This window comes from Drosophila melanogaster, chromosome 3L (genome assembly GCF_000001215.4).
Source record: "Drosophila melanogaster chromosome 3L".
Lineage (NCBI taxonomy): Eukaryota > Metazoa > Arthropoda > Insecta > Diptera > Drosophilidae > Drosophila > Drosophila melanogaster.
This window is the reverse complement of record NT_037436.4, coordinates 3,400,395-3,425,522: the sequence shown is the minus strand read 5'-3', so window position 1 is coordinate 3,425,522 and position 25,128 is coordinate 3,400,395. Positions and strand designations below refer to the sequence as shown.

The window sequence follows — 25,128 nt, the reverse complement described above, 5'->3', positions numbered from 1 at the left end:
AACCCTGGCCGAACAGCTGATGGACAACGGATGACCTTGGGGGTAATTGCAACAACCCCCAAGTGGAAATTCACTGCCATGGCCAATGTCGAGGCGACGCCTACCGAAGGTCGTTGCCAAGGCAACTGAGTGGGCCAGAGCCCAGCTCATTGGGCCAGGAAATGCAGGCGTGTGTGAGTGGGCGCCCATTGAAAGTGGCGATGCATTCAAAATGGCCGTCAAACGGACGACCTTGAAAGCCGAGTGCTCATTGGCCGGGCCACCGAGGCCAGGATGTTGGGTGGCGGGTGGCTGGTGGGTTGGTAGGCAATTGGAGGGGGCTGGATGGCCATGCAAATGGAGGGAACTGGGAGCCAGGAGCTGGGAACAGGAGCAACCAGCAGCCAGGAGCCAGGATTAGTCCTGCAGCAATAGCCGAAATCGGAAAACAATACGAATGTCGCACGAAGCCCACGCAATGTCGTTTCGTGTTTCGGATTTTGGGACCTTCGGCCCAACGAATGGGTATTCCCCTCCAGGACGAGATCCTATCGGCAATCTTCGGGTGAGGCTGCAGCTCCGATGCAAAAGTCGTGCAACATTGGCTCAGTCACTGGACGATAGTCAGGCTGCATTCAACGTGCAATCTCCGAGAACTTGTGCTTGCAAAATTATTTACCAAATATATATACCCGATATATATACAGTTGTATGTTCAAAGACACAACGCAATTAGCGATTAATAGATGCGCACACGGCGTATGCGTAATTTAAGTGAATCCAAGTAAAAGTGCGCGTGTTTTTAAATAATTAACAATTTTAAATAGTAAACTATCCCATTGAAAAAAAAAACATAATCATACATAGCGTAAGCCTCTTTAACTTTATTACAAATTAATCGTGCTATTAATCAATTAACCAAGGCATCTCGTTGAGTACAGTTGCCACCAGAAAAACAAAACAACTCAATCAACCCCAAAAACCAGAACGAACAAAGGCGAGCTGTACCGAGCCAAAAAAAATCTCTAATCAAATTATCCGCATTATCTGCAATCGAGTCGACCAAGCCGAGGAAAACTTTCAACCAGAACCCATCCATCAAGCAACTTCCCTTCACCGGTGAGTAGCTTCATTGTCCCTTGTCCATCTCTATCAATATATGAACCTTCGCAGTCGAAGAACACTTAAATGTCTCAAGTCATTCATATTGTCAATTGGAACTTTGGATCTTGACTTTTTGTTCTTCTCTTGAGAGCTAAAAGTCACCCAAAGGTTAAGTGACCAGTGCTCATCAGTTGGAAAGGCATTAAAAGTCATTTATATGCCAGTGATTTTTATGCAAGAGATCTTATCGAAGATTTGTCAAGGATATTATAAATGTATTATAAAATGTTCATCCATTTGAATCTTAAATATCTGAGTAAATACGCGGTTGTATAGTTTGTAGAAATTGGGAATTAAATTTCTGGAAAAGTTGAAAAGTCTATCCTAGCCAATATTTTAAAAAAACAAGATCAACTCGATAAAAATAAATTCGTGACATTGTTTCTTTTAGTCAAACAATGATGAACAATTTCCCTACAATATCTTTGAGCTTTGAGTAATGGAATAACATTTAATCGATAGTATGATAGGTCTTAATTTTATAAATTTGTCATCTGTACCCTTTTTCCCTACCTAAAAATCAAATCTTATGCCTGAGCCTTAGAGCTTAGGCATTCTGGAATGCCATAAATCATTTTCACTGCCCCAAATGGGGGGAAAGGCGGAATCGGCGAGGATGAGTGGGGCGAAGTGGCTGGAAGAAGGCTCTTAAGTTAATTTAGTACTTTGTTCGCTGTGCCAGATCATTAAAATTATTTGGCGACTTTGAAAAATTCGAAACAGTAGCCCACAAATACCGACAGCTGAACGAATCTCGAAATGAAATTGGTTTGGCTGATGAGGATGGAGATCGTGTTTTCGTTCGCCGGCTACCCGCTGCGTTTGTCTGCAGATGTCTCATAAACATGAAGACCAACCAGTCCCTACCCTCCGAATATATATCTTTTTTCGAAATTTGTATAATCTGTATGCGAATCATAATGACGCGAAATCAAGATCGGACTGAAGGCTGAAAGCTGAGACACACTTTGGCCTTTTATGCCAGCTCACATGGAGGCTGAGGCTCAGCAAGAATTTTAAAAACTTAACCCATTTTGCAAACATAATGTAGTTTTACATTTGAATATATAAATGGGGATATTATGTATAATTAAATTCTGATATAAATGTAGGCAATAATCATTGTTTAAATCATAGCAAAGAATTGCAAATTGGAAAGTCCTTTAATGATTAAAGAAGTCATAAGAAGTACATTTAAATGCAAGGTCTTGGTCTGTTTCTATATGACTTTGGGTAAAACCAAAGCATCTGGGAGTTTTCCTAAAACCCCTAGGATACCCAGAGGGTTAAGGTTTCGCTGAATCTGTACCGTTCAATTAGCTCTGTCTTTGGGACTGGCGTTGACCAAGACTAATGCGCACATTTCATGCTGATCGTCGCAGGAATTCCAATTCCCTGCGAGTGAGTTCTCCTGGGTTTCTTATTTTAATTTTTTTTTTTTTTTTTGGCTCTGGGTTGGGCTGGCCCTGTCGGAGGAGACCTTTTCTTTGGGTCGGTCGCGTAACATAATTGCGTGAATAACTGCGTTAATTTCCCAAAAGACTTGACAGCGGATGTGGCTACTGGTCTGCGCCGTTGACTCCTCCAGCCTCCCAAATCCTCAGTCCTTCACCTTCTGCTTTGCATTGGCATTCCACGGACTATGCCATCGATATCGATCCGATTCGAACCGATCCTCTGGGCCCTGTGCCTCTCGCATTTTTGGACCCGGGTGTGCCAATGTTTTTTTTTTATCTTATTTATATTAAGTTTTTTTTTTGCCATAAATGGCTTCCGCCGGAGTGTCCAGTTTTTGGCTCACGCTGCATACGCATATACATGTGGAGCTCCATTTAAGGTGGTTCCGGGGGCTGGGGCTCCTCCAATATAATTATGAATAGGCAGGCCATGTGGGCATGGGCAACTCCCCCGCCTTCGTGGCCCCAACTACTCAAATCCAAAATATGAGCTATGCGTTCCAATTTCAGTTGTGGGCTTTTCTCGGATCTTAACTCGGCCCCTCTTTTCTTTCGCATTTTGCACCGGTAGAAATAATAGATTTAGTAGAATTATTGCTTGATTAGAAAAAATATTAATTAATTATCTATTTATAATATAGTTTCTAATTACACACTGCACCAATCCAATTGTTTTTTGTAGACACAAAAAATATTTTTTCACATTATATTTATGTGTTTCACAATTTTTTGAACCTTAGGTTAATATTTTATATTTTCTAAACAAAATACAAAGTATTTTCATGTTAATTTGGTAAAAGTATTTTTCTTAATGCCTTTATACCATTTTTTCACTTTATCGATCGCAACGGAAGCGAGTTGGCGTTGCCATCGTCATTTTGCGTTTGTCACAAATTTGTTTAGCTAAAATATTGATAGAGAGAAGACATAAAAAATAAACACAATTTTTTAGATAGTTTTTCATGTGGGGGTTCCGACGGAATTCGGAATTCGGTTTCGAGCCTACTTTGACGAATTTGGAAGTAACATAAATATGCATTCTGCTCAGCAAAAGTATGACATTATATGCCATGTGACAATTTATGCTGACATCTCCTCATTATTTTATTATATTTAAAAAATAAGCGGCTTCAGCTTGGCTAACCTTGTTTAATGAAATCGCTTGATACTTATTTATTTTTATTTTACTTTGTTGTAACGCCAGTCAGTTATCTACCAATTTATTAATACATTCTTAATGATCGATTGTGGGGAAAATTGTTTACAAGAACTAATCACCTAATCTAACCCCAAAATTATCTATAATTGTTCACTTACTTTTGAAGCGCTATTGTTGTAAACATTCTACGGAAATCTTTTCAAGGAAATACATTTCCCACTCTAATAAATATTTACCGCCGGTACTATCTATATTGGTAAACAACAAAGACAATGCCAAAACTGTTTATTGTTTTGCATTTGGTCAAGTCACGAGTTAGCCCCGTGACTAAGTCTATGATAAACCTTAATTCTTATCTCTCAGATACAGATACTCGAAATGCTGTTGTTCTGGAGGAAATTTGCTCAGTGCGTAGAAAGTGGGTTTCTCTAGATGGGGTAAAATTCGATTTACATACGGACCGGCCCAATTCAACCGGCCATGTTTGGGGCACATCTGGGGGAAAACCTGAGCAACTTGCTTCAAATGAGGCGTGTTATGTAAATGTTTCTTTTTTTCCCATCTCCATTTGATTTTTGCTTAGTTTTTGTGACTAGATCTGTCCAAATGTGGTACGCCCACATAGGATGGCTGGAATTTTGTTAACACTTAATTATGTCAAACAGTGGCGTATAACGAATCTAAATTCGTAAAATTAAACTTATTATATATTGAAAAAAGTCAATATACAAATATACAAAACTAATTGACAAATTTTTCTTTTAATATCGATATATCGTATAAATTTAGCAAAAATATACTTATAAGCAATTTGATTTGCCGTTATCAGGGTTTTAAAATGTATAAATAATTCTAACAACATTTTTAAAGTTTATTTTGTTTGCTTTTGAGGGTTTTGGGCACAAAAACCACACCTACGCCTCTGATGCCAGTCAGTCTCAAAAGTCTGGTCGAAAAAATTGCCATATACGGTGTATTTTTTCCGTATTGTAACGCTGATTTATGGCGACGACTCGTCTGCGGCGAAGACATCCAGTAAATATGTAACAACCTTAAGCAATGGACTAAAAAATTGCACGCTAACCAATATTCGATGAAAATATATGGGTAAATCGAAAAAATGAAAGATGAACAATATATTTAATTTGCAAAGTCAGAGAGGCAAAAGGCAATTTTGTATTTGCCCACGAGGCCGGCAGAGCGTCGGCCAGACCTCCAATTCCATTCATTATAATCGGGGCCCGTTCATTTCATTCATAAAAAAGACGAAGCGAAACGAAACGAAGCGAAGCCGAACGGCAGGCGAATGTATCTGTATCTGTATCTGTCGCTGCATTTGTATCTGTATCGGTGAGAGGCGACTTGCAAATTCGCCGTGCGGCGAAATGTTCTCTCAAAAGAGTTGAAATTGAGATATTTTTATGTGAGCGAGAAATTTGCATGTATCTGTGCCCATTTGGAATATGCCATTTATTTATTTTGTATTCTACAGATACTACGCCCCATAGTAACAAAAAGTAAAAGAAGAAAAAATGAACCCATCCACTTCCCCATTTTTGGGAAAGTTCAAGTTCATCTTCGAATTCCGATCCCCAAGCGCGAAACTTGGCTTATTAGACAACACCCATGCGATTTTATTTTATTTTTCAAATTTTTCTCTCAGAAAAGTGCTACTGGTTTTGAGTTGGAGGCTTCCAGCCAGAGTTGTCGAGCTTGGAGCCGCACGCGCCGCTCAATCATGTATCTTATTTATGGCAACTCTGCCCGAGAGCAACAACTACTGTTGAAAACAACAACAGTCAGTTGTGTTGTTGCATTTGCTTTTTCAACATCATTCATACTCAAGAGCTATGAGTTGTTGATATCATGGGCTCTGTTTTATGATATGTCAGCAGTTTGGAATTAGTGGAAAAATGTGGAAGAATCATCTGGAAAAATGCTATTTAAATTTGGGTTTCAAAAATTCAGAAAAGCTTTCTTGTAATGTTTAACATAGAAGGGAAATTTTTAAAAATAGTTTCGGATTTTTTAATGTTTTTTGGCTGGGCTGTGACCTTTTGGTGTGAATGATTTGGCACCTTCGTCCCACCTGAGCGAAGCATTTCCACGCACACATGGACACACGTGGGCACAACATCTTATGCTTACCTCATGCAATGTACACACACAATCGCACCATCTGAATGGCTGGAAACCCAAACACACACATGGAAAAACATCTTGAGTTTTCCCCCAACTTTCTCGCCTCTCTCTCTTTCGCTCTCACTGTGTGTGCGTAATTTTCATTCATATTGTCAGCCAACGCGACGAAGTCGGCAGCGCAGTCGGCGTCACTTGTATTTTGTATATATTTTTATCCAAATAAAAATTGTTTTTATATATTAACCAATATAAAAAAATTCAATTCTATTTGTACAATAATATATTGTTGTGTTAATTTATGTCATAACCACGTTTTTAAACCAAATAGTAGAAAGGTCTTCTTATGGCGGGTGTGCTTTGGTTGTTATTCATGCTGCTGCAGATCTAGTGAAAACATGACAGAGGAAAATTTCATTGAGGGAAAAACGCAGATAGTATGGAAAATGAGCAGAGCGAAGAGGTGATTGGCAAATTGGCGACGGGGAAAATTACCCAGTTTATGCACGCAACGGCCGGAAAAGCGACGACGACAGCACACCCATTCGTGGAAAACTTGTTTGGATCGGGGATTCGCAGCGTAGGCAATCCAGCTGCTTAACCCATTGAAGCCTACATACTTTTGCAATGATTTTAATATAAATGCTAGTAAGACGAATAGAAAATACTCGGTCTTAAAACTTAAAAGTAACATAAAATTAGAATTTGGATTTTAAAAAATACATTGTATGCCTGAAAAGGGTTAATGGTGGGTAGCAGCCAGAGGCTGTGGCGTGGTGGTCGCCGAGGGGCTCGCACATTGCGGGGGGCCCAGCTGCCGCTTGGCTTTGAATGTATTTGCTTTATTTGCCGCACTCGCTGTTGTTGGCTTTGCCTTTGCTCTGTTGTTTGTTTGCGCTGCGAGCCGTTCGCTGTTTGCATTTAAATTTAAATGAATGAAAAAGAAACTGGCATGAATTCGCCACGACCCCCATGCACCCCCTCCCGAAATAAAACCCCTTGAAAACGAGCGAGCGCGCCTACAAGTTGGCATATTTTCAATTTCCGTTTTTTACACAAACACACCACACAAACACAGATACAAATGGGCGGTGGGAGAGGGGGGCGAGGCTTTTGGGGACCAGTGATGGTCGAGAGGGAGGGCTATGGGGGGCCAGGGGCGGCAACGTCCGGTTGGTTTTTAGTACGAACAGTCGCAAGAGCTGAATTCGCCCCGTGAGTGAGAGAGAATGACACAGATACATTCGCCTGAGTTTGCTTTGAGTGCGTACGTGTGTGAGTGAGTCAAATTCGCCGCTAGCATTTCCTGTGCTTGTTTTTTAGCCTTTTAAAAGGGTTTCCTCTGCAAATTTCTGGCACATAAAATATTTTTAAATGTATCTATAGAATTTCAACTGGAATCGGTTTGGGTAAAACCTTGAAAGCCCCTTCAAAAACGCCAGTAAAACGCCCATTCAGCAAATGCTCTCTCACACACATCCAAACATTTTGAGAATGAAAAATTTCGTTCAATTAAAGCAAAAAAGAGGAAAAAGTGATCGCTGTTCGAATTTGCCGCCTCTCTCACAGTTTTTCGCCGTGAGTTAACAGCGGGCTCTTTTTGAGCCAACAGCGCGCTAACAGGCGGCTAACAGAGGGAACGTCGCACTAAAACGACTGCGGCTCATTTCGCTTCAAAACCTCGTGACGAGCGGTTGCCGCGATTGCCGCGTTCGCTGTCTTTCCGATTTCCTCAAAAAGCAAGCCACTTTTTTGTATAACTACAACATTTTTTTTCGAAGCAACCAAATCATTTAGCAAATCGAGCAACAATAACCTGCTAAACAAAACAATTCACTACCAGAACGCGCTAAACAACCCGCAGATATATATTGAAAATATATATAAAACAAGCAATCACTTGAAAATATTGTGTGTGGTGAAAAGTGAGTGTTTATTTTTGGGAAATAGAAATAGAAATAGTTAACCAAGCCAACCAACCAATCGCTTCCAATGGAAATCATGTGCCTAAAAATGCAAATTGCTCGAAGAAAATCAACAACGTCTATTTAAAAAACAAAAAAGTCAACTCAAGCCAATCAAATACAAAACGTGTTGGGAAAAAGTAAAAAAAAAATAATATAAAAATACAGCAAATACAAAATCAAACAACAACAGTCTCTCGCGCACACAAATATTTTTATAAATCTATATATATGTACATATATAAAATTGCATAAAAATATTTTTTACTCAAGACAACGACGCACACACACGCAGCACCGAGATACACAGATACATTCGCCGCTCGCACACACACGCACACATAGGCGACGACGTGGCCCCGCTTTCGGTGTGTTAGTGTATCTGTGTGTGATTGTGCGACGCCAGCTTCGCTGATCCACCAACAAAAGCAACAACCACAACAACACTACCGCCGGTCGCCAAGTTGATTATTATTATTTTTTTGGCCAAAAACCAAAAACCAAACCAAAACCCAGCGAATATATAAAAATACGCGGCTGGCAAAAATAATAACAAAATCAAACATAGTCGCCGGCGTCGTTTTTGTGTTAATTAAATTTACTTTTGTGAATGAAATGCGAAAGAAAGCAAAGCGAAAAATCACCTTTAATAAATGCTAAATTAAAACCAGCAGTCGCGATCGCGAGTAAGCATCTGAAGAACCCCCCTCTCCAAATCGCCTTTGGATTACACTCAAAAGAAACGAATTCATCATTTTGGATACTTTTCGAAAAATAAGGATTACACAACACTTTCAACTCACATCTACGGTGATTAATTACGGAATTTGTACCACGGATTGCTTTTGAAAATCAATGTAAGTTCGCCCCCACAGCTGCCAAGATATCTGGGCACATATATCTCCCAGATCTCGAATACATAGAAGCATATAGCCATATAGCCAGCCAGTATAGCCGAGCAATTGCTGCAATTTCAGTTAATCACGTTTTGGCGTCCAACCTTCGGCCAAATGGATTGCCAGGAAATGCACAGTTCTTGATAGAAATAATTGGTGTATATGTTTATTCCATGCGAATATCTGATTAATTTATGACTGCATCGTGACATGTTTTTCTCGAAAATGAATATACATATTTATGCACGTAGAGGTAGTGATCGGAAATCAGGAAGAATTATAGTGGAAATAAATTTGTGATTTTTTAGATTCAAATTCATCACAGGAAAATGAGCATTGAAATCATAGTAAAACTAATCAATGAAAGTAATTGAAAATGTTATCTTGGTTAGACTTAATTTTTTATTTATTTATATTTTTTTACGCTATAATCCATCCTGTTTTTTTACTGCCCTCTTGAATTTCATTGAAGAATACAAAACGTTCTATAGATAGAATCGCTTTGATCTCTCATCCGAGGGTGCTAAAAATAAATATATATAAATGCACTAACTGTCAAAGTAAAATCAAATAAATTTTCCTTGTTTTTTATTTATTTTAGTTTTTTTTTTATTTGTATTGTATTATTTCGCGGCTGCCGAACAAAATGTTTAACTGACATTTCAAGTTGTTTGTTTGTCTGGCCTCGTCTCCCATCGGTATTTACTGATCGGACCAGACAGATAATCCCAATCCGGCGAATGCTCACACACACGCAGGAGTACGAGTATATCAGTTTTTATTGAAAATAAATTGCTCTCCGATTCGGTTTGCATCTGCGAAGAAATTCTAGAATGTGAATTCTATAAAGTTGTTTCATTGTTGCCCACCGATCGACTGACTGATAATGCCCACTCGATCCCATTTGATTCGATTTGATTCGATGGGCTGCGATGCTATGTGATTCGATCGATCGATCGATCACAGCCGGTTGAGTTCCACAGAGAATTCCATTCACAAATCAGTCGACTGACGACTGACTGACTTTAGCTAAACCTTCTAATCAGTTGCCCACTTTTTCCGGCGTACACTTTTTGTATTTATGTGATGTGTGGCAAACCTTTGGACACTTGAGTGTGTTTTTCTACTCTATATTTAAACACTTTTTCAAGGGGTTTAATCTAGAAAACGGCGTGAGGTGAGACAGTTTCGTCATCGATACTTTTTAGGTGACTCGATAAGACGAAGACCCCCAGGTATTAGGCTCGTTTTTTCGTTTATATTCTTTTTTTTTTTGTTTGGGGTCTGTGCTCATGCTTTGGCTTTTGCTTTCTTTTTCACGCTGACACACGCTTAAAAAATCAGACGAGGCGGAGAGGACTGATAAACCGACGAAAAATATTTAAGTTTATTTACTTTTTGCTGGCTGTTAATTTTTGGGGCTAACGGAAACGAGAGGCAGAAAATAAATAAAAGAGGCGTAAAAACTTTTCAACCGATAAGTTAACATTTTTTGATCGATGGTCTCGTCTCGCCTTCTTTGGATTTTTTTTTTTTGATTTTTCGGTAGGGCTTTTACCAATCTCCTACCAATCTTACCGATTTTACCAACTTCCAATCGAATTAAGTGGCCTTCTCTGCTGCTGCTGGGTTCTGTTTCGGTTTTGTGCTCTGAATTTATGTCATAGCCAAAAATACACAAATACAAATTTCATTCATAATGGAAGGAAATTCTCGCGTTGGCTTTATTTCTTTTGGTTTCGTTTCGCTTCTGCCAAAACATGTGCACACAAACATATCTGAATAAATAAATTAAATGCTTAATTTTTATTAGCTAAATAAACAGCTAGACACACAGCGAAGCACCACAGCCACAAGATTCACAATGACGTTGATGACGCAGACGCCAAATAGACAGCCAGATAGATGGATGGATGGATGGACGAATGGACGGTTAGATGGGGAAGTCCCCTCGGAAGGTTTCCGAGGGGTATATCTATACAATATACACACCTAGGTCTCTGTGCTCAAGCAGGGAACTTTGTAGATCACCTGTAACTTTGTATGGGGGACTTGCCTTTTAATCAGTTTCTCCCCCCGGCCCCTCGCACCTGATTTATAGCAACTTGTCTATATATATATACACCCATGCCATGCATATATCTTCCCCTGTCTTATTTGGGATATATCAAGAATAGTCGGCAAAAATAAAATTACACAAACAACAGCGAGAGGCCGAAATGACAGCAAATTAATTGCATTCGCAAGCCTAAAAATAGATAATCACGAAACTGTTACCAAAATGTAAGGCAGCCAAGATCTGCTGGGCCACGGGGTATATCCTATATATGCTATAAGCTATATGCTATTGACCACAAGATTCTGACGACAACAACCGACGACATAATTGAAACAACGGCTCATAGGAAATCAACTGCAGAGTGCTGGCAATAAACAATCTACAAGATACCTAAGAGATATGCATATATCAAAACGATCAAGTGGCGAAATTTTCAGCCCACGTAACATTTACTTAACCCGACGAATGGTCGGGGAAAATCAGGTACAAGGGTTGGGGATGGGCTGGCGCACGCTTCAATGGGTTGAGATTTCAGATATGCCATATAGATAGATAGGCATAGCACATATATAGTAAAGTATCTATAAGATATGTGTTTGTGCTGCCAGCAAAGCAAAACGTCAAATGACAGCCCAACAAGAACCGAACTGAACTCAACTCAACTGGGAGCAGTAGAAACAAAAACAAAACCAGAACCAGAACCAAAAACAAAACCAAAACCAACAACAATTTTTATGCCGCAAGCAAACATGTGATTTTCATTATTTTTGTCGTCGCACCGACGCTGAAAAAAAAAGCTAGCGAAAAATGGCCTTTTTATTTTTGAAAATTATAATTTTTAAAAATAAATCCGACAATAACAACAACAACAGCAGGCGTGTTTGTTGTGGGGGCATACAAAATACAACTGCAATTGAAAGAGCTGACGACTAGCGAATTTATGAAGACTACGAAGTAAATTCAAAGGGTCTATACGCTTTTCCACTCGTTTGTGGGTTAATCATTAATTAATGGGTCTGCAAAGCAATTAATATAAAACTTATGGAGCTGACCAAATCAGTTGTATGCTCTGCGTTTGAATTGAAATATATCCTTATTTCTGCACTAGAATTTACAGAGCAGTTAGTTAGTTCTTTAGTCTTTAATCACCATCATTGATTCGATTACTATTTTTACCCCCCCATATTGCTACACATTCCCCTAAAAGCTCTTTTTCATGGCTCTAACTACGTTTCGAGACTTTCCCAGCAAATCTTTTCCATTAGCAGACTAAGACAATAACTGCACCCCCTTCTATTCTTTAGATCAGCCCACGCCCCTAGCTCACTTCCGTTTGTTGTTGCTGTTGCTGTTGGATTCGGTTTCAGATTTAGATGGGTTTCAGTTTTGGGAACTCGAGAAGGGGGCAGAGATGGGGGGCTGGGCTGGGTGACCACCCAGAAGGCGAGGCGATGGTCGAGCAACGCATACAAAACGCTCATTAATCGAGCGTCCATAGAAATGGTCTAAGCACACAGCCAGAGCTCTCTATACATATAAGTATATACATGTTCATACATATCTATATATCCACTATATGTGCGCAGCTAGAATTGTCGTCAATGAATGGCTGACGACGACAACCTATGATAAACCCAAAGATGTTGATGTTGATGATGCTGCAATGCTGATGCTGATGATGATGCAGATGCACAGGATAAAGCAAGCCAAAGATGAGATTCTTGGCGGGATGAGGGATGGAGCTGGGTGCTGGATGGTGGCAACTGCTTATGACAGCCCTTTGAATTGGAAGCGTAATGCAATTGCCTGGGCGTGACCTTTGCCACCAGCAGGTGACAACTTGGACACGTCCAAACAAATGCGAAATGCTGGCATTTCTCCCGCTCCTTATCCCCACTTCATATGCAAAGTTTGAACGGATGCACTTAGAGAAATAATGCTCTACTAAGGAGTAAAGATCATGAGTTAGCAGTTTCTAGTAATTGAGATAATCTTGTTTGCCAATAAATCAGTTCAATATTTAGGTGTATTACTTTGTCATTATATGTAAATTACTTTGACCTTTACGCTGACCTAATGGCTTGATAACGCAGCTACTTTTTAAAAAGTGTTTCAATATGAATTTATATATTTAATAGTTAGCCCTATTAGTGAACCTCTAACCATCTAACTAAAATGGTTGCCCATCTTCTGCCGTGTGAGTGCAAAAATAGCTAACTGAGCGTGGGCCAGGACTCCATGTGTATTCACTGGAGATCTGCGTGCGAGCGTAGGTGACCTCAAGACGGGCCCACGCAGCCTTCCTTGGAAACCTTCAGTGGGCGTGCTCGTCCACCCCAAGACCATGCTTTCCCAGCCAAAAAAAAAATAAAAAAAAATAGAGGGAAAAAACACTTTAAGCGTCAGTTTTCCCCGTCAGTCTTATCTGAGCATTACAGGTGGGGCAGTGGAGCTGCCTGCATAACGCTGTGGCTTTCCGCTTCTATTTTTCGTTCACTGCCTTGTGCTTCGTTGGAAAATCGGTGAGCTAAAAATAGAATTCGGTTGCCACGCTTCAAGGGAAATGAGGAAAATTAGGAGCGAGGCAGACGAGTCAAGTGCGTGTATCTGTGCGGCTTTTGTGGGCGGTTGGGTGGTTGGTTGGATTGTCTTTTAGCTGGTGTGTCTGGCGTTTTGGGGGTGTGTTCGTGACACGATAAAGTTGGCGAATCAAAGTGTAATGATGGGTTTTAATTGGGGGAAACTTCTTAAAAAGTTTACTGTGCAACAAAGATGTACTTCAATAGTTCACTGTTGACTGAACATATGGTTTATGGAACTTTAAAATGTTTGTATCTTTCAATATAAAGATACATTTCAATTTGTATCTGTACCTTAATTTGCTTTTCGGATTGACATCTCTAGCCATTGAGAAAAGTTTGCTGCCAAAGTCACGCACTTTTGGCCCTCATTCTTTGATCAACTTTGGCTTTGCCTTCGCGCCTGTGGGTCTGTCTGTGTGTGGGTGAGTGGGCGGTTGGCTGAATAGGCGGATGTTCCTTTTTGGGGGTGTGCGTGTGCGTGTGCCTGTGTTTGTGTGTGAATCTGAATCTGTGTTGTTGTACATTAGGGCGGGTCAGGTTGTTTACATTGCCTTTCGCCAATTTCGGGTCTCTTTTCTTGGTTGGATGTATGGGCTGGGAGAGTGGGTCTTTGTGGAATTGGGATGGTTTTTGCGGGCCTATTGGGGACCCAATTGTTGTTGCTATTTCGGGGCAAGGACTCTATAAATAGCAGGGAAATTTATATAGCAGACACAGAGACAGACAGACAACCTGGCGTTGTGTGCGTGTGAGTGCTATTGACGTCATCACCAGCATGTCATGAGTTTGCCGTGCAATTCTTATTTATTTAGTTTCGTTGTCTTTTCACATTTCGGGCCATGCCAATGAGCATTGTCTATGTGTGTGCATGTGTGCCGCTCACAGATACTCACCAATACATGCAAACTCAGCCAGCTGTCGCCTGTGCAGTCGACGGCGCAGTCAACGTCTCTGCCAGCTTCTGTGTGGGCGTTTGCGCGTGTAAGGATGTGAACGGAATTTTTGAATAGAACACGCAAATTAGATATAGAAAATTATGTGTATGCTCTCTATGTTCATGGCTCTATTAGTGCGCCCTGCCTTGTGCCCTGCCTTCATTGTACCCAGCATTATATTCAGCATTCCCTACTTTTTGCGTTTCTTGAGAGGGTTGGGCCGTCTACCGAGGTGTGGGCGTTGCTCGGGGATCCGGAGAAGGAAGGTTGGGCATACATACATAGATAGATATAGCCATAATATTTCCGGCAGGAAGGTAACTGTATTATCATGTCGAAATTATAAAGCCAGACGACGGAAATGATAGGGTGTGTGGGAAGGTCGGAAGTCGTCTCTGGCTGCGTGGGAAAATGGAAAAGATCTCTATTTGGTGACTTCTTCTTCTTTACATTTCCATGCACTCTTGGTTTAGATCTGCCAAACTAGAGGCGGAATTCTTCTGATTTAAAATAACGCAATCCGTGAGATCCAGCTAACGAAAAGTAAACAGTCTTATTCGAAACAAAAATATATGATTTAGGTGAAGTTTCTTGTTTTTGTTTTCATAATCTCAATCCATTGAATCCCAGCCCCGAAAGCAAATAAATCATCCCACATATCATTCCTTGGCAATGAGGCAACCGAACCCCCGACTTCCCGATCATTCAGTTCTGTTATAATACCCCATTTACGAGTGCACCTTTTCAAGAATGAAGCGTATGCAGGCGATTGAGAACCATGTACAACAATGGAGGATAGGCAAAAAACCGAGAAATAGAAATCCAAAATGAAAGGAGAGCAATCAGCCAAAGAGCGGGACGGCTAGATAAGGAAAAACAAGCAAGCAGTTGGGAAAAAGAGAAAATTTTTCACAATGAAACATAGAAAACATCTGTTGGATGTTTCTATAAGGCCTCAGACAAGAGCGGGTATCGGAATCTCGACCGATGTTGCTGCTGTTGCAATAGTGTTGCTGCCGTGTGTTTGCTGTTGCTGTTGCTGTTGTGCATGGCCGGACAAAAGGTGCAACACACAATGGAACACCACTTACGCACTTGGATGGGGCAGAAAGAGAAGCATAATGGTGAGATGGCGAGGCAACACATGTTGCAGCTTCCTTTTTGGCTGCCACTTAACTGCAACTCACTTCAGTCATTACAACGCACGGCGGAGAATTCGAATTCTACCTGAAATCTACCTACTTTACGCACACAACACCACACCATACGCCATACGATACGATACGATAGTCTAGAGAAAACGCAGATCCGACGGGACGAAGACAATCAGGCCGAGAAAATCTTAAGGTCGATCACTTGTAGTTTATGGGCTTCTTCTCCGCCGCCTGCCTCTTCTCCCTTCGCGCGATCTCTAGACCTGTAGACCAGATCAAACCAGACCAGACAACAGACCAGCATCATGGAGCAGGGAAAAACAGGGGAGAGGCGCTGATTAGTTTACGGAAACTAGTTCGTTCTCAATGGGCTCATATATTACTGTTTTGCTTTGATATTATTTAACTTTAGTTATTAAGTTATTACATGGATGGTACAGGCAATTCGAACAGAAAACAGCGCACCTAAGTGTATAGTTCTCAAAAATTTTTAACCAATTGGATAGGCATTCCAATGAATTCCTTCTTTATACACTTTCTTAATTGTTTATAAACACGAACTAAGTAAACCCCCAATTATAGTGGTACTGACATTCCCTGAACCAGTTCCCATTGGCGACATCTCTGAGCCGACGAGCGTTGTCTGTGCCTTCAGTTTGATGGCATCTTCTTGGCTCAGCTCATTTGTTGGTGATTTGATCTTTTGCTTCTTCTCGGCTCCTCCTCCCCTCGAACCCCCCCCCCCTCCTTCCTATTACAATCCAGCACACACACACACACTCACACTCTCCACACCGATCTCAGCCAGAGTTGGCTTCAATGATTTCTATAAAAGTAAGGAAAACCCGAAGCGAACCATTCCAGACACAAGAATGAACATCATCATCATTATGATAATTATCATTCAGGGCGACTTTGGTGTATATATCATTAACACACACACACACACACTCTGTCCGCTGAGCCGGTGTGCGTGAGCCCTTTGCCACATGTGCTGCTCATTTGCTTTGAAAACTATTAGCTGATGCTGCTGCTGCTGCTGATGCTGATGCTGCTGCTGCGGCTGCAACATATGGTCGGTTGGGCATTTAAATAGTTTAATGATCTGTGCTCTCTGACTGGCTGCTGCTTGGTGTTGTTGTCGTGGCAGCAGCAACATCAAGCGATTCCCGTTTCAGTTTCAGTTTTCTCATTCGCGTTTTGTGCCCTCCGAGTTGCCTGCAGTCATTAGCGTTTCCTGTGTAGGTTTTTCATCTGTCGCTCTTCGCATTTCAGTTATCTACTCATGTGTGTCTGCCCTCGGAGCGTGTGTATCCGCACATATTTTTAGCAGAACTCGAAAAAAACATACGTATTTGTAAAAGTGGAGTTTAAAAGGGACATGCCAAGCTGAAGCACCTGATATACATATGTATATAAAATAAACCCCTAAATATTAACTCGATTTTTGATTTCGTTTTGCCCTGGCCAGAACTTGACACAAAATCGTAATGGGAGCAAAAAATGAAATAAATCAGCTGAAACATTGTCTTAAACCTAATTAAAGTATAAGCACGATTTCCAGACATGATAAAATGAATTGCAACTCGTACTTTTCGTGTCGTCATTGCTGACAGTTTCAAAAACGCTAGTTTCCAATAAACACTAGATCAGCACTAAAGTAAATTAACACAAAGTAGGCTTAGTGAAAGAGTTCATAGCCGCGTGCGAACAATTAATAAAAAATGGATTATTGTACTTAATTTACCTTCTACTTAAAAAACCATTTTCCTTGTTTACTTTTGTCTTGAGCAGGCCTCTTAAAAATAAGAAACAGCCATTTAGCGCCTGAAAAACGATTTTGTTTGTGATTTTATCTGGACTTTTTGTCAGTAATTTAATTGGGTCATGCTGGCATTGTTCGCTGGGCAATAACTTTTATTAATTCATTTGACAATTGGAACGGTAAACGTGGCCGTTGATAAGCCAAAGATCGGGCTTCTCGGTCGTCACATACATTATACATACATTACTATATTATTCACCGGCTTATTAACCAGAATGGCGGGGCAGAGTAAAAAATCAAACCTGTTTGCATTTGATTTTCGACAGGGTTTATTTTTATATAAAAAACGTTTCGCATTGTTATTATTGTTGGGATGTCTGCCTTAAATAATTTTATTTAAATCGCAACTGGCAGTGACACTTGTTTGCGCAAACAGCCAAACAAACGGACAAACAAACGCAAACCAACAAAGGCGAATCTCTTCGAATCGTTTGAATGAATTAGCCGGGCGACAAAGACCTTCAGTCCCCCTCCCCCCACCCCTTCGTATTTTCACTTATTAATGAAAACGCTTCAAATGCCACATTTCATTTCACATTTCGTGCGCCATTGAATCACACTCGCTGCCAGCGAAATAATTTATTTTTTATTCAGGCACTGTGCGGCGATCCAAGGTCAAAGTTTGCCCAACGTAAAAATACAAAATACGAAATAAGAAATAAAAAAAAAAGAAACAGCGAGCAAAAAGAATTTTAGCGCAATTAAAAATAAGCGAGTGAACGAAAAAAGAGCAACAAAATTGTTTTGAAATAACGTACAATGTTTTTGTATTCTATCTGCTGTGCCTAATTAATTTAAGAATGAAATCGAAATCTTGGCATTACTTTGGGCTGTGCGTCAAGCGGCAAAAAAAAAAAAGAAAATAAATAAACTTTGAATTATGTTTATTTATTTTTTATTGGGCAATTTGAATATGTTCTTTACGGTCCGCATTTACACCTTTTAATTGGAATTTTACTGGCTCAACTTGTACCGAATTAATGGATAATTATGAACTCAACTTCGATTTGGAACGCCATCCATTGAACGATGACCATCATCTCCATAACATCAAAGCTCTGCCCCTTAGAGTTCGTTTTTAAAAAGGCAGATAAATAGTTTACTACCTAGAATTTCGTATATCAAAGAACGGAAAATATCGAGATGATGCTTACAGATTTTCCACCAACCCCCAAACGCCTCGGAAAAGTCGATTGCCAAATATATAAAGAGGAGGGACCTGTGCCGCGATTTTCTTATTGGCAATCAGCGGCGATCCACTGCTACTGCCACTGCCCGAGAAAAACCCCACATCTACACTCCCCTCGTCCCACGACGTGTGTTTTCGTTGATTTTCTATTTTGTTTTTCCCAATTGTGATCATTCTCGAAAATTGTTTTTGAGTACCGGACATGACGTCAATAAGTGGGCGTTTGTGTTAATTTTCGTACCCACCGAAAAACACACACTTAACCCACTCGCATATCTACATATAGCTCTGCATACATATATGTATGTATGTAGATTCTTTGTATTTATTTCTTTTGGGCCGTAGAAATTTTCGTTGGCGCTAAAAACAATTTTTATGCGGCACAATAATAATAATAATAATTCTTTGGGCTTTTTATCGCAAGAATATCTTGCTGCATACACAGCAGTGGTTAAATGAATAGTGGCAATTAAAAAGATTGAAATATTATTTAGAAAAGAAAGCAAATACAATGTTTTATTCGCATTTACTTTAAATGTTATTTATTTCGATTTAGTCCTAGTATTTTGCCCTCAGCTGTCTGGGTGGCTGGCTCTTTTATTAATTTTTATGGACGAGAGACGCCATTTATTAATTTCCTGTATTTCCTTATTTGCCAGGGGGCACCTCGTTATTAATCGCCTTTAATTATGTGTAAACAAATATTTATCTAAACGCGACGTCTGGCGGGTCTTTCGAAGTCCGCAGCCTATCACATTACTCATACGCCGCGTTGACCAGATTAACTGCTGCATCGCTATAAATCGGAAAGAACATGCCATAAAACTGCAGTTGTTTCGCCATAAAAATGCTTTATTTCGCTTAAGCCGAATTCGCGATAGCGATCGTGCCATAATTAACATGATCATCATCAACGCCAAAAAAATGTACTCAGTCAAAGTTCAATTAGCATCACTTGCTTTATTCATTCGCTTCGTTCTTCGCTCTCGATCGGTTCTATATATATATATATACATATTGTAGAGATTCAAATGATTCGAGATTCTCACTCCGAATGCGAATCGCTAATTTCTTTCTGATATGCCAAATCGAACAATTATGAAAGTTATTCCATTTATTTTTATGGCCCTACGTAATACGGAGCGGAAATACATACTCATACGTGAAAAGCGAGAGGAGAACGCTGAATGGAATTTCGAAAATACATTTTTGTTTCAATATAACCGCCGAATCAGATTGGCGGGGTGAAAGCAATTAAGGCAGATAATAGGGGTTAGCAAAGTCGAGGGCGCAAACGCATGTAGATCCCAAAAAAAAAAAAAACAAAAAAACAGAAACAAAAAACATATAGTACTACGAAACACGCTCTTTCGACTCCAGCATAAGTGAGCAATTTGATCTTAAACATTTGGCGCTTGGGCCGGGCCCAGTTTCCCTAGAAACTACGAAACACAATCTCCGAAACATCATGTCCCGCCGATTCCGTTGAACCCGCAAGCATTATGAACCGAAATAATAATTATAATAATAATAATCATAAAGCCAGTGTGTGCTGTTGCCCTCTATGTTGCCTCTAAAAGTTACATAAAAGTCATGCCGATAAAAAGGAGTATACAAAAAAAATACGGTCTTTATCTGGTATATAACGTATACGTATAATAAATATGACGTGCGACCTTCTCTCACTTTGGTTTGCTAGCTGCGGAATTAATTACAAACATTAAAAACGTCGACGAAGAAAAGTTCACTTCTAGCCATCCACTTTTAATCCAAACAAAAGCATCTGGCACTTTGGACCCGACCAAGAGGCACGCCCTCGTGCCGCTCGGACCACATCTACTATTTCTGGTCACTATTTATTTTGAGTTTATCCATAAGCATGGCGAACCCATCTACGTGCCATTTCGGTGGCTGTGAAAAGTGCAGTAACCAATTCGTGGCGTTCTTGCACTTCCATTTGGGGGGTCGATAAATAAACGTGGATTACTTTTAGGCGTTTTTTATCGCTGTTGGATTTGCCTAGAAATATAAATACAGCAATACAGCGTGCCAAAAGAAATAAATAGCTAATTTTCAATTTCATTTCCCTTTACTTGCAGAAAGCAATCGCAGCTGTCTGAATCTGCAAAAGGATGAAGGCAAATCAAGCTGAGTCCGGGCGCAGTAACTACGATCGACGGCATTGAGGATCTCGGATCTCGAGGTGGAGGAGCGATCTCGATCTCGAGGTGGAGCGAGGAGCGGAGGAGGAGTGGAGGAGTGCAGCTGGGGGAGGAGTCCTGGTTACAACACTACATGGATCGCAGAAATGGCGGCGATCCCTTGGCGCCACCCCGGCCCCCGAAGTTATTACCGCGCGTGCATCGACCAAGGGCGCCGGAGCCGACGTTAAGTGGTGTCGACCATAACGCAGGAGCAACTGCATCCGCACTAGCATCAGGAGCATCATCTGCAGCACCCGTAGCAATCCATAACAACAATTCACAGCAGCAACTTAGTATTAGCGCCGCCGCGAGCAACAACAATACGATATCGATAATACCCGCATCGCCGGACTTCGACGACTACCAGATCCACCACCTGACCTTCCTGCCCCAGCGACCCAGCAGTCTGAGCCGGAACAGCAGTACGGCATCATCGACTACGGCGACGGGCATTAGTGTCTCCGGTTCGGGATCTGTTTCGGGTTCGTCGTCCAGCTTCACGAGACGTCGACCGCCGGCACCTGTACCGCTGAACAACAGCATCAGCAACAACAACAACAACAGCATCAACAACAACTTCCTTAGTCATTTCCAAAGCGCTGAGCCGGCGAGCAACGCTCTGGGCCAGCCGCCCGCCTCCCCCGTCACGCTGGCGCAACCGCGACCCGAATCCGAAAGGCTAACCAATGAGTATGTGGACACGCCGCTGCAACATGCGACGCGCTCGCAGCATCCGGCTGGCCAGCAGGATAATGGCCAGACGACCACCCACCACCTGTTGCTGCTGCCCCAGCGGAATCAGCACCTGCACCTGCAACAACACCAGCAGCACCTGCAACAGCAACAGCAGCAGCAGCAACAGCAGCAGCAGCAGCAGCATCTGCAGCACCAGCAAAACCAGCAACATGCGCGACTGGCGACGACGACGCAGGCGACGTCCGTTGGAAGCGACCACACCGATGGCTTACTACATTCGCACCTGCAAAATAGCACCACTAAACCACCCGCCTCGAAGCAGCCGGCACCGCCCAGACTGGGAATGGGCCTGGGTTTGGGATTGGGTCTCGGTCTGAACCAGCCCATCATCACCAAGCAGCCGACACCCGCCACGCAAAAGGAGCGCATGCACGCGCTGGAGGAGCTGCTGCAACCAGGCGGAGCCGGCGGCAACGGAGGACCCCTGGTGATGGCCGGCGATCCCAGCCTGCTGAATCCCATCGTCTGTCCGCGATGCGGTCGCTGTCGCTGCGAGCAGTGCCAGAGCCCCAGGCCACTGCCCCAGACGTGGGTGTGCAACAAGACGTGTCTGTGCAGCGCGGAGTCGGTCATCGACTATGCCTCCTGCTTGTGCTGCGCCAAGGCGCTGTTCTATCACTGCGCCCGGGACAACGACCTGGACTGCGATGATGGCAACGGCACACCCTGCGTGGATAATCCCTGCTCCTGCGGCCCCTACAAGCGCACCCAGAGATGGGGCTGGCTGGGAGCACTGTCGATCTTCCTGCCCTGCCTGTGGTTCTACTGGCCCATGCGGGGCTGCATGAAGCTATGCGAGAAATGCTACGGCAGGTTCGCCGGTCGGGGATGCCGCTGTCAGGGCATCGGCGGAGGAGGGGCAGGTTCCGGAGGCGGAGTCGGTAGCATTGGATCCACCAGCAGCATGCTGCCCATAGTGCCGCTTGGGGTGAATGGCAGTGGGCTGGGTGGCGGCGTGAGCCTCTCCGGCGGCGTGACGGATGGTGGACTCAACCAAGCCAATGGCAAGGCCATGGATCATGGATGCAGTGCCGCCAGGAGCATACTGCGAAAGGGTGACCTCACCCCGGAGAAGCGGCTCCTGGACTCCAGTCCCGACTACTAAGGGTCCATTCCATGTGTCCGGTTTTTTACCCGAGCAAAAAGCCTAAGGCACAAATGGGATGCTGGATCGTGGACATATACACCCATATATATACGGAAAATATTTAATATATGATTTAAAAGGATATATAAAAAAAGAGGAAAGAAAGAAAGAAAGAAAAATTAAATAACCAAAGACTGCAAACAGATAATTATTAATTATTAGAAATGTTATTTAAAAAATAATTTTTTGCTTAAAACAAATCGAGTGGCGACGAGTGGAAAACAAAACTGACGAAACGAAAGCGATTAGGAATTATTTTTCGAACGATTTTTTTGTATTATTTGATTTTGTTTTACTTGCTTAATTAACTCTTCAGTTCAACGTTCAATTTCTAAGTCAAATTCTTACTTTATAAACATAACTATAATAGTTGTATGCAAATAATTCCAATGAATTTTCCACAAATGTAAAGTAAACGGGGCGAAAGTTTTTATTATTTTCATATACAAAACTGAAAAAAACTGAACAATTTGGGGCAAGCGTAACAAAACACCATATTATATATACCTATATACACACACGGGAGAACTTTTAGAGAAATATTCAATGGCGTAAATTAGTCAAATATTATATATACCAAGTCCAGTCCATTTTTGATGTTGTAGAAAGAACAGAAACAAAAACCGAAAACTGAAAACTGAAAATTACACAAAAATATTTTAGAACTTTACGAATTTAAATCTTAAAATTGATATGTGTATGTGTGTGTATGTTGAGGGCGACGAACTTTTCGATAAATTTAGAGCAACCTATATAGACCAGTCTAAATGTGCTTAGAAACCGATATAGATGTACTGCAAACCAAAAGTCAGTTAGTTTACTTTACCAACTACGAAGCCGGAACAAATCTGAGGAGCGAAAATATGGGATAACGAAATCGATTGCTTATGAACTTATTTTATAGTTGAAGATCGATTGGTGGGTTCGTAGTGTTTCCAGCCAGAAGCCCCAAAAATGTGAGCAAGATTGTATATATGATGAAATTTTTAAGCGAAATGCGAGATACAAAATGCAAGCAAATTCCAAATAATAGAAAAACAAAAAACAACAAAGCAAAACTTAAGTGTAACGATAAACCCACATGTAAATGCAGCAAAATACAAACAAACAAATAAACATTTTTTGTATAGAATATCCATATGAAATATGACAACAAAAACAGTGGCAAATTAGCAACTTAAAACAAATTTATACACGTAAAAGCAAGAAGCAAGCGAAAAAATTAAATTAAAGATTAATGTTAAACACTAAAACACATTACTATATGCTATATATGTAATCTGTATATGTACTATATATAACTATATATATATACGCCTAGATATACACACTGAAAACTATGCTTAAAACTCCTAACTTCTAAAAAAAAAACGCAACAAAAAAGGAAAAAAGAAAAACCCCAAAAAACAAACTAAAAGCTGGAAAAACTCCTTAAAGCCTAGCCGTTAATGAAAATTCAAGAAGCGCAGACCTACAACAAAAACAGAAAAAATTATACACGCATAAAGATAAAGATAACGATAAAGATAAATATTAATATTTAAGGCACTCTATACATACAAAAGCTATGCATAATGAATATTTATTTTATTTGTACATTTCATTATAATAAAATAAACTGAGTAGAAAGTGGACGCGTTGAGTAGGACGAGTATGTGGGGTTTTCACTACGATGCCCTGGAGAACCAGAAGAACTTTATGTAATGTTTTTAGAATGTATGTTCCGTTGAAAACTACAAAATAAAAAAAATCATATAATACTAAAAAATATAACAACTTTCATGTGTTTCATTGCAAGTTCCGAAGAACACAGCGACTGATCACACAGTATGCGCTACTACGAGGAGTAGTATTATTTTTCCCTATAACTTACGATCCCTTTTCTCCCCCGATCTCGTGTATCTGTGTGAGTGTTCCGTTTCCCTCTGTATTGGTGTGCCAAATGGCTATGGCAAAACTAAAGCAGCTGTTTCCGGTATTTGATTGATAGTGAACTGGCAGTTTGTTTATCTCGAGCGCACACGGACCGACCGGAGGCACCGAGAACAGAACGCGATTCTCGTTTGGCTTCGGATTGGGGCTGCTCACACAGATACTCACCACCACCAGTGCGCTATCCCGCACACACACACGTGGCCATCCAGCGGCAACCGAACGACGATGCTGCTGCTGCATTTTGCGGATGCTATTTGGGGCCGCCGTCGGCGCACTTATTTTTAAATTACTAAAAACTGAAAAACGCTGAAAAAAAAAATGCTGAAAAAAGAACAGAATGTTGCTGCCGTCGCCGATGTGTTGCTGCTGTTGCTGTTGCACAAACATTGCGGGCGGCGGCATCTCACCGACAACCTACGATGAAAATTTACAACGGAAGGCGCGCATCAAATGTTGCAGCCACATAAACACACTCACACACACGCAGACTGGCGTTTAAATTTAAATTTAACTGCAAAATATTTTCACTTGCACTGGAGGGAAGTCGGAAAAGTATTTCGAAAACGCCTCCCACTTTGAAACCA

The 25,128-nt window shown here is 41.2% G+C and overlaps 1 protein-coding gene and 1 non-coding gene across 3 annotated transcripts; both read left to right on the top strand.

Annotated features, from left to right (window-relative positions):
- Positions 1-587: 587 nt before the first annotated feature.
- Positions 588-24,370, top strand: sty (sprouty). Of its 2 annotated transcripts, none has more exons than NM_168031.2 (2): positions 588-1,098; positions 20,602-24,370. In NM_168031.2, the coding sequence occupies exon 2, from the start codon at positions 20,798-20,800 to the stop codon at positions 22,565-22,567; it is 1,770 nt and encodes a 589-aa protein (NP_728881.1). In that variant the 5' UTR covers positions 588-1,098; positions 20,602-20,797; the 3' UTR covers positions 22,568-24,370. The 2 variants fall into 2 exon arrangements, with proteins under 2 accessions (NP_728881.1, NP_523902.2); NM_079178.3 differs by lacking the exon at positions 588-1,098 and adding an exon at positions 7,562-8,719 and having other exon boundaries at positions 20,602-22,707.
- mir-2282 (mir-2282 stem loop) lies at positions 13,272-13,378 on the top strand. Its single transcript, NR_048223.1, has one exon. It is a non-coding gene; the product is annotated as a mir-2282 precursor RNA (primary transcript).
- Positions 24,371-25,128: the final 758 nt, after the last annotated feature.

Bases quoted from the DNA above. Each gene is read 5' to 3' on its own strand.
- sty (NM_168031.2), top strand. From the start codon at position 20,798: ATGGATCGCAGAAATGGCGGCGATCCCTTGGCGCCACCCCGGCCCCCG.